The sequence below is a fragment of the Macaca nemestrina genome, unplaced genomic scaffold (genome assembly GCF_043159975.1).
Source record: "Macaca nemestrina isolate mMacNem1 unplaced genomic scaffold, mMacNem.hap1 Scaffold_592, whole genome shotgun sequence".
NCBI classification, from domain to species: domain Eukaryota; kingdom Metazoa; phylum Chordata; class Mammalia; order Primates; family Cercopithecidae; genus Macaca; species Macaca nemestrina.
This window is the reverse complement of record NW_027257760.1, coordinates 4,827-22,986: the sequence shown is the minus strand read 5'-3', so window position 1 is coordinate 22,986 and position 18,160 is coordinate 4,827. Positions and strand designations below refer to the sequence as shown.

General features: G+C 37.2%; 1 protein-coding gene across 2 annotated transcripts; it reads right to left on the bottom strand.

The window, feature by feature from the left end:
- Positions 1 to 6,296: 6,296 nt before the first annotated feature.
- On the bottom strand, positions 6,297 to 17,200 carry LOC105499936 (mago homolog B, exon junction complex subunit). 2 transcript variants are annotated; one of them, XM_071090138.1, is made up of 5 exons: positions 17,035 to 17,200; positions 10,875 to 10,933; positions 10,085 to 10,195; positions 8,117 to 8,199; positions 6,297 to 6,659 (listed from the first exon to the last, which is right to left on the bottom strand). In XM_071090138.1, exons 2-5 carry the CDS (start codon positions 10,887 to 10,889, stop codon positions 6,560 to 6,562), a joined length of 309 nt encoding a protein of 102 aa, XP_070946239.1. In that variant the 5' UTR covers positions 10,890 to 10,933; positions 17,035 to 17,200; the 3' UTR covers positions 6,297 to 6,559. The 2 variants fall into 2 exon arrangements, with proteins under 2 accessions (XP_070946239.1, XP_011771130.1); XM_011772828.3 differs by lacking the exon at positions 17,035 to 17,200 and adding an exon at positions 13,943 to 14,119.
- Between the last annotated feature and the right edge of the window lie 960 nt (positions 17,201 to 18,160).

The window sequence follows — 18,160 nt, the reverse complement described above, 5'->3', positions numbered from 1 at the left end:
GCTGTAGATTCTCTATCTCAACTAATAACCACTTAGTACTCTTTGCAAAATAATGCTCAAAATCAATATTTGAGGGCTGAAAAGATAAAATTTTGTATACATCTTTGGAGAAAATAAAACATCATTAACAAAAAACTAACATAGAGAAACTGCTGGTGAAAGAGATGACTAAAATTCTACGTATAAAGATATAGACATATATAAAAGAAGTGTAATGATTAAAATATTTAGCTCTTAGTTTAAATAATAGTCTCTCTGTTAGAAATGTTCTCCTATATGTCACTATTTTTTTACAAGTTCCTTTTTCTATCTATGTTTATTTCAGGTAAGTGTATTTTTTAAAATTACTTTAAAACATCCATAATTCCACTATAAAATTGTGGCATATATTCTTCCAGTTTTTTCTCTGTATGTTACATTTACTATCAAGGTTGGTATCATTCCTTACACAGTATTTTTGATTTATTATTTTCTAATAAATAATATGTATTCCATTATTTTAAAGAAATTCATCTGAAATGTTATTTTTAAAATATTACTCACAGGGGCAAACCACCATTTGTTTAGGCAATCCACTACTGTTGGATACTTAAATTGTTTTCAATTTTTTGCCATTGTAAAATCTATTTGGTCTGTACTTTTGAATATTTCGTTAGGAAACTTTTTAAGCATAAAATTAGATGTCAAAGGGTATATGTATTTAAAGAACTTTAATATGTCACCAAATGCCCTCCAGAAAAGATGTTCCCATTGATATTCCATCAGTTGTGTGTGAAAATGTTCGCATTTGATTTTTTAAGAAAAAGATACTGGCAAATTATTTCTCTACTTGAAGTCTACGAAATCTCACTTCATAAATCTGTCCCTAAAACCTTCCCGCAAGGCCTCACATTTTCACCTATACTGAAGACTTTAAAGAATTCATTTTATCACTCTACCGTGAGGTGGATCCTGTCAGAATGTACTGAGATCTCTCACTGACTTTCACTTTTACTGGATTCATTTTTTTTCAATCTTCTGATTACAGGTCTAGGAAACCAACTGAAATTGTTCTTCAAATCAGGTGATAGTGGTTAATAAGGAGCGTGGGATGGAGAGGCACAGAGCAGCAGGGGAAATTGCTGATACAGGGACATGTAGCCCCTGAAGTCGGCCACATCATCATGTGCAGGCCGTCAGATGAAACATCTCCCAGAGGCTAATTTTACTCGATAATGAAGGTAAAGTTTCATGTGTGGAGTTTGGGCGCTTCAGGAATACTTGCTGCTGGGCATTTTCTTCTTTCCCTCCATCCTGGATTGGTTTTGTCAATCCCAAATCAGAGTAAAGATAGTCCGTATTCCTTTATCTCAATGCCAAAATAAGAAATAAAGAAGTTAGTTCTGTGAGAAAAGATAGGAAGTGGGTGACGGGGGCGGGGGCTGGGGTGTAGTAATAGCGGATGTTGAAAAGGTGACAGAGATACTGTCATGTATTGGAGTACCTCTTGTAAATATAACCATATTAAAACCTCCCAACATTTACAAGTATTTATTATTGTCCCCATTTCACAAATGAAGAAACTAAAGTGAAGAAGTTCATTGACTTGCATAAGGAAACGTTATTGCTAATTCTTCATTCCTGTTTAAAATCAGGCCTGACTGAAGACAGAGCACAATGGACCATGAATTCAGAAGGACCTAGGCTTCCAACAAGGTCTTGCCACAAAGTATGAATCCTGGAACCAGGAAAATCTGGCTTGAAATGCTGGCCCCTAGCTCCCACATGTGACTTCAGGGAAGGTACTTCATTTCTCTAAGTCCTGTATTCACCATAGTAAAACAGTGAATTTTTTGGCCATCCAAGGTTGCTGTGAGGGTTAAATGAGATAAGATCCATCTCAAAGTGTCTAACTACAACCTGGCATGTATACGGTAGGCTCTCATAAATGTTGAAAATTGTTACTTGAAGTCCAAGATTCAAGTCGTTCTTATCTATAAAATTTGAATAAGTCAACCAAATCCTCAAGCCTCACTTTTCTCATAGGTTCAATAAAAGTATCACACGCTTCATAGGCTAGGACTAATAAACGTTAGCACTACAGACAGGATTTCTTACACTTCAAAATAAGTAACTGTTTTCTTGTTTTTCTTCTCCTAAGGTTGTAATAGGGGAAACACCAGGACTGCAGTCGAGAAATCCTGACATATCATACTGAGCCAGGTTCTCCATCCTGCCATGAGTCTTGGAGTACCAGTGCCACCATTGCTCTAGAGAAACCATTCTGTGGCTGCATATCTTACTGCCCCATGCAGATAGATACTGGTGATGTTGAGGCATTTTTCTGTTTTGATTTACATCCATATAGCTGGAGAAAAGATGAATAGTTCTCAGGATGGAGACAAGTGCAGAGCACCCTTTTTTATACTTTTTACGTATTGTCTCTCTAACATAATATAAAGTCCATAAGTCTGTCTTTTTCATTATTGAAACTGCAGCACATGTAAGAGGTATGATGCCTACAAGTGCACTTGATGAACAAAGTGGATCAAGTTAAAAGGAATTGACTATAAAATCTAGATTTGTTCATAGTTTTGAAAAGAGGCAGAATGAAACTGATGATGGGAAAGTCAAATTTGCTAGCTGCTCCTTCTGTATTCTCTTCATTACCAAGCTCTGAATTGCTGGAAAAGGCAAATTTCTCCTTTAAAGGAAAACACAATCAGCACCAGAAGATAACAGTAACTTCAAATGGGATTGAAACTCCCTACTTGGCCTTTTGATTAAAGAGGCACAAAGTTGGAAGTATTAAACCTTATCACAACCAGTTAAGAAAACAGAAAGAAGAGAAATGTGAGAGTTTTGAATGTTCTGGTACTTTGTGTTCCAAATTCACTTTTGTGCAAAACATGCACGTAACACACAAATATGAATATATGAAGTATTAATTTGCTTATTTTCTGGCTCCTTTCCTGCAAAAGCCTTTTTTATTTGGGAAACCACACATTTTACTCACTCCTTTCTGGCCATACTGTTAGCTAGAAGCTTAGCACACAGCTTCTAGTCACACCTTCAAACCTTCAGGTCACACTGTCAAACCTCAATGGTTTATCACTTCACAGCAGCACCCTGTTCTTCCTGCCCCAGACTAAAATGAAGGATGTCTGGAAAAACCCCTAGCATGCAGGGAAGATGGTCTGAATCACTTCATTGGGAGGACTAACCTCACCCAGACAAGTTCTCATCTCCTTTTTTTATTTGTTCTAATGCCTAACTTTTATCCCACTGCATGACACTGAATTTCCTGGCTCTTACAGTAAAGAAAAAAAAGAGGCCGAAGCAGGTGGATCATGAGGTCAGGAGATCGAGACCATCCTGGCTAACACGGTGAAACCCCGTCTCTACTAAAAAAAAAATACAAAAAATTAGCCAAGCGTGGTGGCGGGCGCCTGTAGTCCCAGCTACTCAGGAGGCTGAGGCAGGAGAATGGCGTGAACCCAGGAGGCAGAGCTTGCAGTGAGCTGAGATCACGCCACTGCACTCCAGCCTGGGCGACAGAGCGAGACTCCATCTCAAAAAAAAAAAAAAAAAAAAAAAAAAAAAAAAAAAATCTCCGGCTTGAGATTTTGTTTCCCTAATCACCCTTTTTGTCCTTCTTGTCTTTACAGTAAAATATATTCAAATGCTCTAAGTTTAAAATACATTGTCCCAACAGGACCTCTAGTAACCAATCAAACAGTAACCATCCTTCCTCTTATTTCTGAGAAACCAAACAAGAGGGCCACCTCAGGAACTAAGTTAACCATGATGACATAAGGGCAAAAAAAGGATTCCCAATGGCAATTTAAGGGAAAATAGTTAAGCTGATCTGTAATTAAGACTTCTGATTCTTAAATCAGTATTCTCTCCACCACATCACACAGTTCAAATTAGGACAATGTAGTCCAGAGATTTTGAGTGGTAGTTATCCAACTTTACTGTTCATCATATGGAAGTCAGCCAAGGCAGATTCTGAACTCACCCTCAAATCTTTCATTTATCTTTGTTATCTTTATTAAATTTTTAAAATTTTCTATTCTACTTCATTATCCATTCATGCTAAGAATCCAGTTATTAATGAAAGGGGTCAGTGGTTAAACTTACAGCACAGTTCATGCTCACAGGTTCACACACTTCGAATCAAAACAAAGTAGTCTAACAATAGAATATATAAATCATCTCAGTTACATTTATGTTTACATTAAAAATATCCATACAAATAGACTCAGCCTGATACCAATTCCTGATACCAATACCTATACCCAAGATAAATAATCTAAAGGCAAATAATCTAAAGACAGAGCAAGACAGCAACCAATTCAACAAACTTAAAAACACCTACTATATGGAAAAGACTGTGCTGGGGTTCTGCACCATCTCATGAATAGGGAAGAGGTGGGATGAGGTGCAGAAACAGTACTTGCATTATTTCAAGTGGTCTCTTTATTAAGGAAGGAGGTAAAAGGAACATAACCTGAGTGCAATAAAAATCTAGTTTCATATAAAACTAGTACTATACAAAATTCAGTTTATAATGATCACTGTCCATCAGCAGCTTACGATCAAATAAAAGACAGATCAAAGTATAAGAAAATTGTAGATGATAATATTTTCCTAATGACCTAGTCTCCCATCTTGGTTTAAATATGAGAAATTCTAGTAGATAGTAGGGATAGAGCTAAATAGCCAAAACATAAGGAAGTTAGAGAATGGGGACAAAGACTTAAAGATTTTTTAATATAAGTACGATTTCTCCTCAACCTTGTTCAGTTTTGAATGGATCAGCTTATTCAACGGAGCCAGAGAATGAAGGTTATTTTGAGGAACAACCAAACACTGTGGGCCCACTGGAAGTTCAAAAGGCGATTGTTCCTCTTTCTTCTTGAGGTTGACATCTAAATGCAAGAAAATTATAAGACGATTTCATAATGCACAGTCATCATGGTCTACAACTGGAACAGAAATATTTCACTTACAAAAGACCTGAAGATGATGGTGTACTTGCATAATGAAGTAGAAATCATTTGACTTTCCATGGCAAATCTGAAGACAATGGGCATGCATTTTGAGGAGTGAAAAGGACCATCTAGTGCTCCATGGCAAACAGGTTACCAAGCCATGCTCTAGAGTTATACTGTCCAAAGGGTAGCCACTAGACACATGTGGCTATCTAAATTTAATCAAAATTAAGTAGCACTACAAAAAAAAAAAAAATAAAATAGCTTACTGGTACCAATTACACCAGTTAAGTGAAAAACTAAGATTTATTATAAGAGATATTACAGTAAAAAAGATGTTAAGTATAGAATCTAGGTTGGCATATAGGTGTTCACTTTACAATTGTCAAGAGTTTTGTTTTATCCTTTTCACGTTAGAAAAAAAAAATTGTTTAAATAACACGGTAAGTTCAGTTATACGAGGCACACCTCAAGTAATCAGTAGCCTCGTTTGGCCAGTGGCTACCCTACTGGACTGCACATAGAACATTTCCATTATTGCAAAAAAGTTATTAGACAGCCCAACTCTAGAGCCTAGCTGCTCAGGAGTCCTGGCAAGCCTTCAGAAACTAATTATTCCACCCAAAAGTCAGTGCTAACTTGTTCCTAGGGCAAGTGGATTATAACTACTGAAACAGTATAACTTTTAAAGAGTGGAGGTTCAGATGGAAGAATAAAAGGAAACAAAGGACATGGTTACTAAAAGTAACGAAAGAGGAAATCTATTAGAAAGAGGTTGAAAGGAACTGGGAAACTTAAGTGAGACCCGTGGACAATAGGAGTTAAAATATTTCTGTCCATTCATATGCACATGTACGTTTATCTAAATGTTTAACAATTTATAAAGCTGAAAACTCATTTAGTTCCTCTCCTCCCCTACACACCAAATACATTGTGAAATAAGGAACAAGGACATAATCGAAGATATGCCTAACATGGGGTAGACTTTACTTTTGTAATACTTTAGGACATCACTGCTTATAATTGAAAATATTTAAATGTGAATAATTCCTGAGGGGTTTGTGATAACTGTAAAAAAAAAAACAAAAATAAAAACAAAAAAAAACAGACCTTCTGTAAGCCCCCAAAAATTAAAACCAATCATGTATGAAGGAAATAAGGGAAGATCTACAATTGCCTTTCATGGATGGGAATATGGCTACATATTTCCACCTAAAGTATCTTCTGTCACAGGATATACCTACCAGAACAATTTCTTATTATCTCTAAAGTGAATTAAAGACATAGCCTCCTAGAGAAAACAAAAAACTACTCTGCAACCAGGATTTGGTATGTTTTATTAGAGCAAATTTTTAACAAAAGGTGGCTTTTATTTACAGAATTTAATATGTGTGGGGACTGTCCAACCCATGTGGACTCAAGTAAAGATAACCATTAAGCTGGCTAATGTATTTTCTTATTTTCAGTTTACATACAAATTTTTTTTTGTTTGCTTCACATTCATAAAAACCCCAATATTGTAAATGACAAATAACCCCTCCCATCCCTTAATTAAATATACAAACAGCTTGAAAACATACAATTTAAATTGGTTTAATCTTGAAGTGTAATCCAATAAGACTGAAAACTAAACATTTCAAGTCTTGTACCAAATAGTAAAATACTCGAAGACCTTCAGGATCCCTAAAATTTAAAAAGGTAAAAGTTACTTTTTCTTCCTAGGATAAAACAATTCTTTAAATTCCTAAAACAAAACAAAATTAAAATCTTTTAACAATTAAGTTAACAATATTTAGGAGAAGGGAAGGATTTTGCCAACAACTACAGCATAAAATGAATATCTTTTCTATAAGAAAAAAATAGTTTCTTCATCAGTATTCATTTTAGTATTTAAAGATTCATCTCCTTATGAATGTCATAACCGCATCATAAAAATGTCTAATAAAGCAGAAAAAATAATACCGTAATGCCACCATTTCATAGAATAACTGTGAACATTTTGATGTTTCTCTATTTTATAATAACTAAAATCATTCCCTGTGCCCCTTTTTACATTGCTTTCCCCACAGCATTAAAAAAAAAATTCCCCAGTAATTTTTAATTAATTTAATAATTCTCTCCCTGTTAGACAACGGGGTTAATTTCCTATTATTAATAATACTTCAATGAGCATCTTCATGCATAATAAAGATTTTCCAATATTTAGGAGTAGTTCCATAGAAGAGATGCTCAGAAATGAAATTACTAGGCCAAAGGTGAATGAAAAATGTCAACGGTTTTTGATGCATATTACCAAACTGCTTTCCAAAAACCACTACCAACTTATAATCCCAGTAGGGTATCAATGCCACATCCTCACCAAATGTAGGAAAAGAAATTTCATAGTTTACAAGCATCCAGTTGGTCTCTGTGAACACAGACTTTTGTGTCCAATAGTCATTATGCATTCATTCCTTTCTCCTTTCCTCTCATAAATATTGAAAGCATCTATTATGTGCAGGGCACTATGCTAACTTTGTGGATACAGCAAGGTTCTCATGGAGCTTACTTAAAGCAGACAAATAGGTTATTACAATTTAGAGTGACAGAAAAAGGGAAGAGCACTATGGGACACTTTGAGGGGAATGGGCACAAATAAGTGGCTTGGATCAGACCAAGAAAATGGGATGTACTACAAAACCCTGGGGCGGAGGAGAGATCGATCTTGGGAAGACATTGGTAGTAAAGGATACTTAGGCTAGACTGGATTCTTTCCATCTTTTTCCCAAGTATTGAGCCCAAGGAGGAAAGTGAGATGACATGGACCTAATGAGGCTGATATAATCCAATAAGGACTTCTTTTCTTCGGATTTTCTGACACTATATCCACATTTTTATACAAAATAGCTAATACAATTTGGGCATTATTATATACAGCTGTTGGATTAAAATTTTTTGGACAATCGATGAAATACTCTGCTAACTTCTACTGAGAGACAAGATAGTAAGCCTTTAATGACATACAAATCAGAATTACATCTGCATAATAAACTGATAGGAGGCCACTGAAATTATCTTGGCTAACAAACTGACTATACTATAGTTCTAAAATGAGCCTCTCTAATAATGACAACTTGGCCAAAATGCTTTAACATACTTACTTTGACTGATTTACGTCAATAAGAGAACCTATTTTTGATGTGGTAAATGATATGTGCTCATCTCCAATTACAATTTCAAGCTCCTAAAAAAAAAATAGCAGAAAAATGTAGTTAATATATAAATCTATCCCAGAGATATCTGTATTCTTGCTACAAACGGATCCCAATTTTAGTTGCAAGTTTTCTAGCAGTCAACGGGGGGTGGGGTGGTGGGGGGAAAGAAACTTGGTGTATTAGATATAAACTATATCCTTAAAATAAAAACTGCTCACGAGTACTACCCCCAAGTTTAGGACCAACAAAGAATTGCTTTCCAGAGACATAAAGAAGACACTATGAAACAAAATGACAAAGAAATATTTCTTACAATGTCAGTAAAAACTGAAGACGTCACTTTGAAGCACATGTTAGAAAAATGATAGGAGTATAAGACCATTTTTAATATGACAAATACATATTTTTTCTTTCTGGAAGATTCTACAAATAAAATGTATAATATTAATAACCACCACCACCAGTTTAGCACCTACTGTATGTCAGGCTCTAGTGCTAGGGACTTTATACTCTGTAATCTTGAAAATACCCTTATTAACCTATTTTACAAATGTGTAATTCAAAACTCACAAAGCAGAGGAAAACACTTGTTGATATTTATAACCACTAATGAGGACGGTACTTATATTTGATCCCAAGACTGTAAGACTTCAAAACTAATACTCCACAAAATAACTAAAATTAAGAACTAGTTTAAAAAAAAAAAACCATACTGTAGATGTTCCTAGTGTGCTGTCATTACTATATAGATTTTTCCCTATATTGTTTATCTGCAGGCCTAAAACCAATAATTAAGAAGCTGTATCTGTAATGAATTTTCAAGTTAACAGACACTGTTGAAGACAATCCTAGCTATTTAACCAGAGGCCTAATTATGCAGTTTATGACACACACCAAATGGAGAATTAGCTAAGATGCTCTAACAGCCATAAAACCTTTGACCTGATACAAAAGGCAATTTCTGAAGCATGCCTACTCCTCCCCACTAACCAAAACCCATGAACACATCCTTAAGCAAGTAGATAAAATACTAGGCTCTCCCTGAGTCTAAATGATATAAAAGGTTAGCTGCTGTGGTTTGCTTTTTAGTACATCTGTATATCTGCATAAAACAAACTGAGGCCTAAATTTGCTTTTTAAAAGTGATACCATGATTACAGTAAATACTGTTAACTATTACCTTTGCTCTTCTAAACAATGTTTCTTTAAACAGAAGAGTTAAGTTACTCCTACAGAGTGTCAGCATGTGTTAGATCTCTCCACATTTTCTTCTACTCAAAGAAGGTGATATAAAGTACAATCCTCAGGGATACACAAAAGTGAAATTAAATGTTTCTTCCTTCCAGGGGTTGTATCTCATTTCTCCAAGAGCTGAAAAGACCCAATTCAGAAACCAAAATTTCTTTTTACAGAGTGAAATTAGGCCTTCAGAGTTCTTCAGAAGCCTTTTGAGAAACATCAAGTATTCTGAAGGAATATGAGAGGCAAATGCAATCATAAGTTTTAACAAAGAAACCACCAATCAAGTCTCTCTCTGGGGTATAGGGATGCAAATAAGAATTTTAAAAGTTATGATTTGGCAAAAGTAAATTTTACATAGTCATATTCTTAATAAAAGTGATTAACACACAACAGAAATTATTCATAACACTGCACTGTGAAAGCATCCTAATGTTGGCTAGGGTGACTACAGAGAAAGATATCTAAATTTAGAGCTATGCACTGACTCCTTCACTACTAGGAGGTAGCACAGAAAAACGGAACTAAAAGACAAAATTAAAGAGAATTTACCAGGTGTCTATTAAATGGAAAGCCAAAGAATCAACTTAGACTCATTCAAAATAAATAAGGGGAATCATAATAGTATTATCAATTTTTAATATTTATGCACTTAAAGAATCACTAAATACAAACCTGTCGGCCAACCCTATCAGGGGGAGGCCACAAAGCATCATCTTCTTTTGTAATTTCACTGTCATCAATAATTCTCTTCAGTTCTTCCATTACACTCTTGTGCACATAAGCCTAAAAATTAATCATAATAAAATTGGATAATGTCCACCTATGTCACCCCTCAACTCAGAAAGAAATAAGAGTTACAAACTCTGAATATTCAAATAGAGGAATATAGAAAAATTTAATTGATTCCAAAAGTAGAGAATGAGAGAGAATCATTTATCCTTGTTATATTACTTTTCTTCATCTCTTGCCCTTTCCTCTCACATTTATTTTTCCCTCTTCTCATCATTACCCGTCTTTGAAACACTGTATTCTGCCTTTGTAACATTAAGATCCAAATACCCCCAAGTGGTTAGATCACAAGATCTATAAGGTGAACAGTAATAAATGCAAGTACACTGAAGCAGGAGAATCGCTTGAGCCTGGGAGGCAGAGGATGCAGTGAGCTGAGATCACGCCACTGCACTGCAGCTTGGGCAACAGAGCGAGACTCTGTCTCAAAAAATAAAAATAAAAATAAAAATAAATAAATAAATGCAAGTGAAGTTCACAAGGTTAGTTCTCTGAACCTTCTCATTCCTATAGATGCAACCATTGTATCTAATTTAAATGGCAACTCTTTCAATCTGTAAATTGCCTTCTTCTTTACAATATAGCCTTAGATGTACTTTTGTAAATTCAACATAGACTTGAAGAAAATGGGCTAAATGCAAAAAAAAAAAAAAGACATTCGAATAGAACTTACCTCTTTTCTGATCATGACATCATTTTTGTAATTGCTGTTGTTGGCATATCTAAGCTTTCCTGTGGGAAATGGAAAAAAATCAATTTACAATAGCAAAAACTGCTAAAAAAAATTAATGACATCATATACAATTTTAAAGGTAAAGACCATTTTATACTACTTTTATTATTTCCTCCCTCCTTGTGTAAAATCATTGTTAGACATGTAGACAATAAATATTTGCTGGTTAAGTTTGCTGAAGTTGAAGCTAGCCAAATATTTAAATAGTCTATGCCTACAACATATAGATACAGGGTCATTTTTACGGCCTATTTTCTTAAGCTACATCAGGAACTAGAAAGAGAATCTGCAAAAGGCACTAACATTCAAGTTTGTTATATGTATGTATTGGTGTTAAGTGCGTTACACAGAGAATTTAATCTAATCTGTAAAATAATCCTAAAAATCAGGTTTTATTCTCTCACCTATTCATAAGAGAGAAAACAAAGTAAAGTAAGTTAAACATGGGAGATTCACACCTAGATCTACTTTCTTTTAATACTCAGGCTTTCTCCACTACAAAAAAATGTTCCTTTTTTTCCTTCAAATGTATGCATACAATTATATTGTAGACATTTTAGAATTATGACTAAGAAGGATACAAACGATGCTTCTGGATCGAAGTTAATGAGTTTGTTAGCTAGTTTATATTTAATTTTAATCCATCATGATTTGTGTATTATCTGATGTATGCTTCCCCTTATGGCTAGTCAGTTGCCCAGACACAGCTATAATGTGCAGCAGTTACTCTAAAATGATAGAAATGCCAGTCTTTGATGGCTTGGCACCAGGCGTAGTGGCTCACGCCTGTAATCCCAGCACTTCGGGAGGACGAGACAGGTGGACTACCTGAGGTTAGCAGTTCGAGACCAGTCTGGCCAACATGGAGAAACCCCATCTCTACTAAAAATACGAAAAAGTAGCCGGGCATGGTGACACATGCCTCCAATCCCAGCTACTCGGGAGGCTGAGGCAGGAGAATCGCTTCAATCCAGGAGGCAGAGGTTGCAGTGAGCTGAGATCGCACCACTGCACTGCAGCCTGGGTGACAGAGCAACACTCTGTCTCAAAAAAAAGAAAGAAAGAAAAGAAAGAAAAAAAGAAAAGAAAAATAAAGAGAAAGAGAGAGAGAAAGAAAGAAAAAGAAAGAAAGAAAGAAAGAAAGAAAGAAAGAAAGAAAGAAAGAAAAGAAAAGAAAAGAAAAGAAAAGAAAGAAAGAAAGAAAGAAAGAAAGAAAGAAAGAAAGAGAAAGAAAGAAAGAAAGAAAGAAAGAAAGAAAGAAAGAAAGAAAGAAAGAAAGAAAGAAAGAAAGAAAGAAAGAGGAAGGAAGGAAGGAAGGAAGGAAGGAAGGAAGGAAGGAAGGAAGGAAGGAAGGAAGGAAGGCAGGCAGGCAGGCAGGCAGGCAGGCAGGCAAGTCTTCGGGAGACTCAATATTACCAATAGAAGAAGTATGTGTAACAGTGCAGTGGCAGATACATTGATTAGAACCACTGTTCTAGCATAAAACTTCCCTGATAATATTCAGGTGCTTAATTTATGTGACCTGCTAAAAGTAATAGAGACAAGCTTGACGGTGTTCACAGGCAGAGGAACTGAAAATAATACTACATAAAGAATAGATGAATTCAGGTAAATTTAGCTGAATTTATGGGGAGAGTAAGGTCGAATACAGTGATTAAGGTTTCTAAATAATTGCAGGGCTGGCACGGTGGCTCATGCGTGTAATCCCAGGACTTCGGGCGGCTGAGGCTGGTGAATCTCTTGACCTTAGGGGTTTGAGGACAGCCTGGGCAACATGCGGAAACCCATCTCTACAACAACAACAACAACAACAACAAAGGAGATGGGCGAGGTGGCACTGGCCTGTATTTCCAGCACCTCGGGAGGCTGAGGTGAGGGATCACTTGAGCTTGGGAGGCGGAGGTTGCAGTGAGCTGAGATCGTGCCACTGCACTCAGATCTGGGTGACAGAGTGAGACTCTGTTTCAAAGTAATAATTGCAGGACTGTAGTTCACCTGAGTTCTGCCTGAAATGCTTGATACTCTTCTCCTTTCCTAATATACGTTTCTCCTCTAATTTTTTATTCTTGCTCTCACCGAACATTGTCCAAAGCCTGCTTATTAATATACCTACTGCTTTATAGTTAAATGTCTGTGTCCCCACCAAGACAAATCTCTTTGAGTTAAATTTGTCTTACTCATTAGTGTACCTTCAAATTTTGTATTTGCTTGTTGCCCAGCAAAAAACGTGCATTTAAAAAAAACCAAAACATATATATCCAAATGAACTTTCTTGTTGCAGGTAGGCAGGACCAATGTAACATTCTCTAATAGCGCTGTCAGAAAACAAATTGTTGCACGCTACTGGGGTAGCAGTTTCACCTCGTCCCCTGCTCTCACTGCTCTGGAAGTCTGTTTTTTTCTCTCAAAGGCCAAGTCTCTCATTTCGAGACTCATCTCAAGAGTGTCTTCCTCTAGGAAGATTTTCCTGACTCCCTCCTGTGGAACTTTACATCTCCCCTCTTTTTTGGTACTCTTCATGCGTCCTGTGGTGAACAATTATACGTAGACACCTAAAACATATTATTATTCTCATTTGTTAACACGTCGGGCTCCTCCCCTTCAAAGAACACACACAGCCTGAATGAAGAAAAGGTACTGGTCACCACAAGATTTTATTCATCCATTGGACCACCCGCTGATGGGGGTGTTTTCAAAAAAGTGCTAGCATTTTTAATCCAGGTCAACAATCTACAGAGTCCCTTCTGGTGCAGTTACAGAATTCTGATTACTGTAAGTTCGACTTTTCAGTTTGCGACAGGATTAGCTTTAATTTATTGCAATTAGTTCTCTTTCATTTATAAAACCAACTTAGGCCTCCTCTATTCTTAAGCTCCTATTTCCTTCGAGGGAAGCAGTGGCCTCCGCCCCCTGTACCCTCCACACCACCCGGCCTCCCCTCGCCTCCTCCACGGCCTCTCGGTCTCGCTCCCCTTTCCCAGCACCGCGTGCCGTGGGCCTCTTCTCACCGTCCGGCCGAAATTCGAACTCCAGAAACTCGTGCCCAAACTTGCCCTTGTGCCCTACGTAGTAGCGCAGGTAGAAATCGCTAGCCATAGCCATTTTTGTCCCCGGGAAGCCCGCCGAAAACCCAGCCAACGTGTCCCCCGGCGCCTTGTAGTCACGTCATCGCGCGGAATAAGTGCGTCACCACAGGCGCTTCTCTTCCGCCTGCCGTGCAGCCCTGGACTAAAGCGTGAAAGCCGAGTCTCGCGTGAGAGGCCAGTTGGTGCTGAAGGGAGAGTCGCATGCCGTGACTTTCTCTTTACTAGGATTGGAGGCACATTATTTGCAAAATAAAGATTACATTATATTAGCAAATATTAGAAATGTGAGCATATGATAGTATTTTTTATCGACTTAGAGCTAAATTAGGTTTGCAAGTGGCTTTTACTTTTCTGGTCTCCCAGTCCTCGGGGCGTTTGTGAGGTGGGTGTGGCTCTATTCCCCCTTTAACTGGGAGCTAAATAAAGATAAAGCTTAGAATAGAGATAGCAGACCGGGAATATAAACCATTTTTCTTACTTGATTTCGAACAGGGTGCTTTCCCCTTTGAATAACGATTGGTAGTTGCCCCGGACCTATAAGCCTATAATAATAGAGACAAAGTCAAAGGAATCCATCACAGCAAAGAACTTAAGAGATCTCATTTGATCTCTCAAGAATTCTGTGAGCTTGGCAATGTAGATTGCTGTATATGCCTTAGGCTGAAGAACAAACAGGCTTAGAGATAGTCACTAGCCCGAGGTTAGGTAGCTGTAAGTGTTGGGATTGAATCCCAGGTCTTCTCACCACCACTTTCTACTAAAAATCACTGACGGTGATTTCAGTGGGACAAAACTGGCTTAAAGTCTTAAAACACACACCCCCTACGCCTGAAAAACCCTGACTGTCACCGTGCTGTTTTTTAACAGCAGAACTTCTATGGTTCTTAATTCATTCAGTAAGGGTTAACTTTTAGTAGCCTGTGGAGTTTTGGCAATTTGACTTAAGATACAACAATGGTTTAGCCCATTACTGTTTCTCGCCAGATATAATTAAATTGGAGGAATGAAAGAATGCTCCATTGTGGCATAGTTTTTAAGGTAAGGGAAAGACTTTTACACAAAGTCTGCTTTTTAAATATTATTGATCACCCTTTTGTTATCAACACACAGAGTAATCCTCTCTGCTGGTTGACAACCTTCAGTGATTTTTGTAGAAAGTGGTGGTGAGAAGACCTGGGATTCAATCCCAACACTTACAGCTACCTAACCTCGGGCAAGTGACTCTCTAAGCCTGTTTATTCATCAGCCTAAGGCATATACAGCAATCTACATTGCCAAACTCACAGAATTCTTGAGAGATCAAATGAGATATGTAAAATAAGCTTTAAATTTTATAAAACGTTAGTTTTAACAAACATTTCCTATGTGACAGTTTGAAACTAGAAATAAAAAGGCATTTGTACTGGTAGTCTAGAAAAGAAAGCAAACTTGTAAGGCAAATATTGGCACAATGGAGCAATTGCTATAATTAAGAATATATGTGCCATTCTGGCCAACATGGTGAAACCCCGTCTCTACTATAAATACCAAAAACTTAGCTGGGCGTGGTGGCGTGTGCCTGTAGTCCCAGTTGCACGGGAGGCTGAGGCAGGAGAATCGCTTGAACCCGGGAGGCAGAGGTTGCAGTGAGCTGAGATGATCCCACCGCACTCCAGCCTGGGCAACAAGAGCGAAACTTCGTCTCAAAAAAAAAAAAAAAAGGAAAGGAAAAGGAAAAGAAAAAGGAGGAGGAGGGAGGGGGAAGGGGAGGAGGAAGAAGATGATACGTGGCCGGGCACAGTGGCTCATGCCTGTAATCCCAGCACTTTGGGAGGCCAAAGGGGGCAAATCACCCGAGGTCAGGAGTTCAAGACCAGCCTAGCCAACATAGCAAAACCCTGTCTTTACTAAAAATACAAAAATTAGCCAGGTCTGGTGGCACGCGTCTGTATTCCCAGCTACTCATGAGGCTGAGGCAGGAGAATCGCTTGAACCCGGGAGGCGGAGATCGCGCCATTGCACTCCAGCCTGGGTGAGGAAAGCAAAACTTCGTCTATATATATACATATATATATATACACACACACACACACACACACATACACACACACATTTATATATAAATATATATTTTATATATATTTTATATATATTTATATAAATTTATATTTATATTTTATATATATATTTATATTTTATATATATTTATATATATATAAATATATATTTTATATATAAATGTGTGTGTTTGTGTGTGTGTGTAAAACATGCTGGTAGTACAGCAGAGGAATCAAGAGCATTCTAGGCCGGGCGCGGTGGCTCAAGCCTGTAATCCCAGCACTTTGGGAGGCCGAGGCGGGCGGATCACGAGGTCAGGAGATCGAGACCATCCTGGCTAACACAATGAAACCCCGTCTCCACTAAAAATACAAAAAAATTAGCCGGGCGTGGTGGCGGCGCCTGTAGTCCCAGCTACTCGGGAGGCTGAGGCAGGAGAATGGCGGGAACCCGGGAGGCGGAGCTTGCAGTGAGCCGAGATCGCGCCACTGCACTCCAGCCTGGGCGACAGAGCGAGACTCCATCTCAAAAAAAAAAAAAAAGAGCATTCTATTGCAGAGTAGGTAAATTTGTAAAAAGAGTATTGGAGAAGGACTATCAACGGAAGTATTTGAATTGGACCTTGAGAAGTAAGTTCTGTGTATGTTCAGTGGGATGAAAAAGCATTCCAGGCAGAAAATGACCTGAGCAAAGACAGTGGGTGAAATGCATATTTTGGGAACACCACGAAATTCGGTATAACTAGAGCATAAGGTTTAAGTAGAATGACTAAAAAGGCAAATTGAGCCACTTTTCCTTGAATCCATGTTAGTACTTACATAACTATTAGTATAGAAAAATGAATCAATCCCTACAATAGGCCACCATTTTGGAAAGTACGTAAGAAACAGCAAGCACCATGTTTTATCACTAGGGTGACTAGCCATTCCAGTTTGACCAGGACTGTGGAGTTTACTGGGACATGGGACTTTCCATACCTGGAAACACCTAGGAAAACTGAGATGGGTTGGTCACCACACTTATCACGAGAATAATTCACAGAAATTTGAGCACTGTATTCCATAGTATCTCTGGAAATATCAGCTGTAATCCATTTTGTTGAATTATATGGAAAGCCTCATTCAATATTAGATTCCCTAATGTCTCTCCTTCAGGTTTTTGGCACATGTGCCAGTGTTCATCTTCATGTTTACCTAAATGGAACTATGGTTACCAGAATGTGTAACTATGTAAGTAGAGGTTATGGAATGCACAAACTATTAACGTCTTTGTTAAGTGGGCCAGTTACTGTCTTGATCTCCAAAAATGACATAGGGGTTCAAGACTATAACCCTGTTTGTAAGATAAAATATGAAACCATGTTTACTTAACTCTTCATATTTTAAACCAAAATTTGAACCTTTTGTATGGAAGCAAGAATTACAAGGTGATAAAGCATTTGCGTTTTGTGGTGTTCTTGGATGGTACACAACAGTGATGTGGTAAAGTTCTTTTGTATGGCTGCTGAGCACTTGAAATGTGACTAGTGTGACTTCGAACTGAATTCTTCATTTTGATTAATTTAGATGAAAATTTATATAAACATATGTGGCTAGAAGCTACTGTATTGGTCAGCACAGTTAGAATCTTTTCATATACTTTTAGTTGGGCTAGAAATAGCAAAAAAAAAAAAAAATTGTGAACATTTTTCAAATCGGTTGTTGTAGGCTCCAAATTAGGACATACTTACTGATATCAACACAGTTTACTTATGAAAATAAATGTTTGAGCTGCTTAATTGAAGCCAAAATACTGTTTTCACCTTTGCTAATACAGTGGTAAATTTCAAAGCACAAAGTGAAGAAGGTAAGAAATAAACATTTTATTTCCAACTGAAATTAAGGCTTAATGATTAAATCATTCTGACTTCCAATTTTCAGAAATATGTTACATCTTTATCGTGATAAGCACTAGATATTATAGTCTCATGTTTTAAATTTATGAATAATTTTTGATTCATTTGATTTTGTATTTACAGAACAAAAGATATCAGGGCTATTTCATCCAGTTATTAATAAATGGATCAGAGTAGTAAGTCAAGAATAAGTGCATAATGTGGTTTAA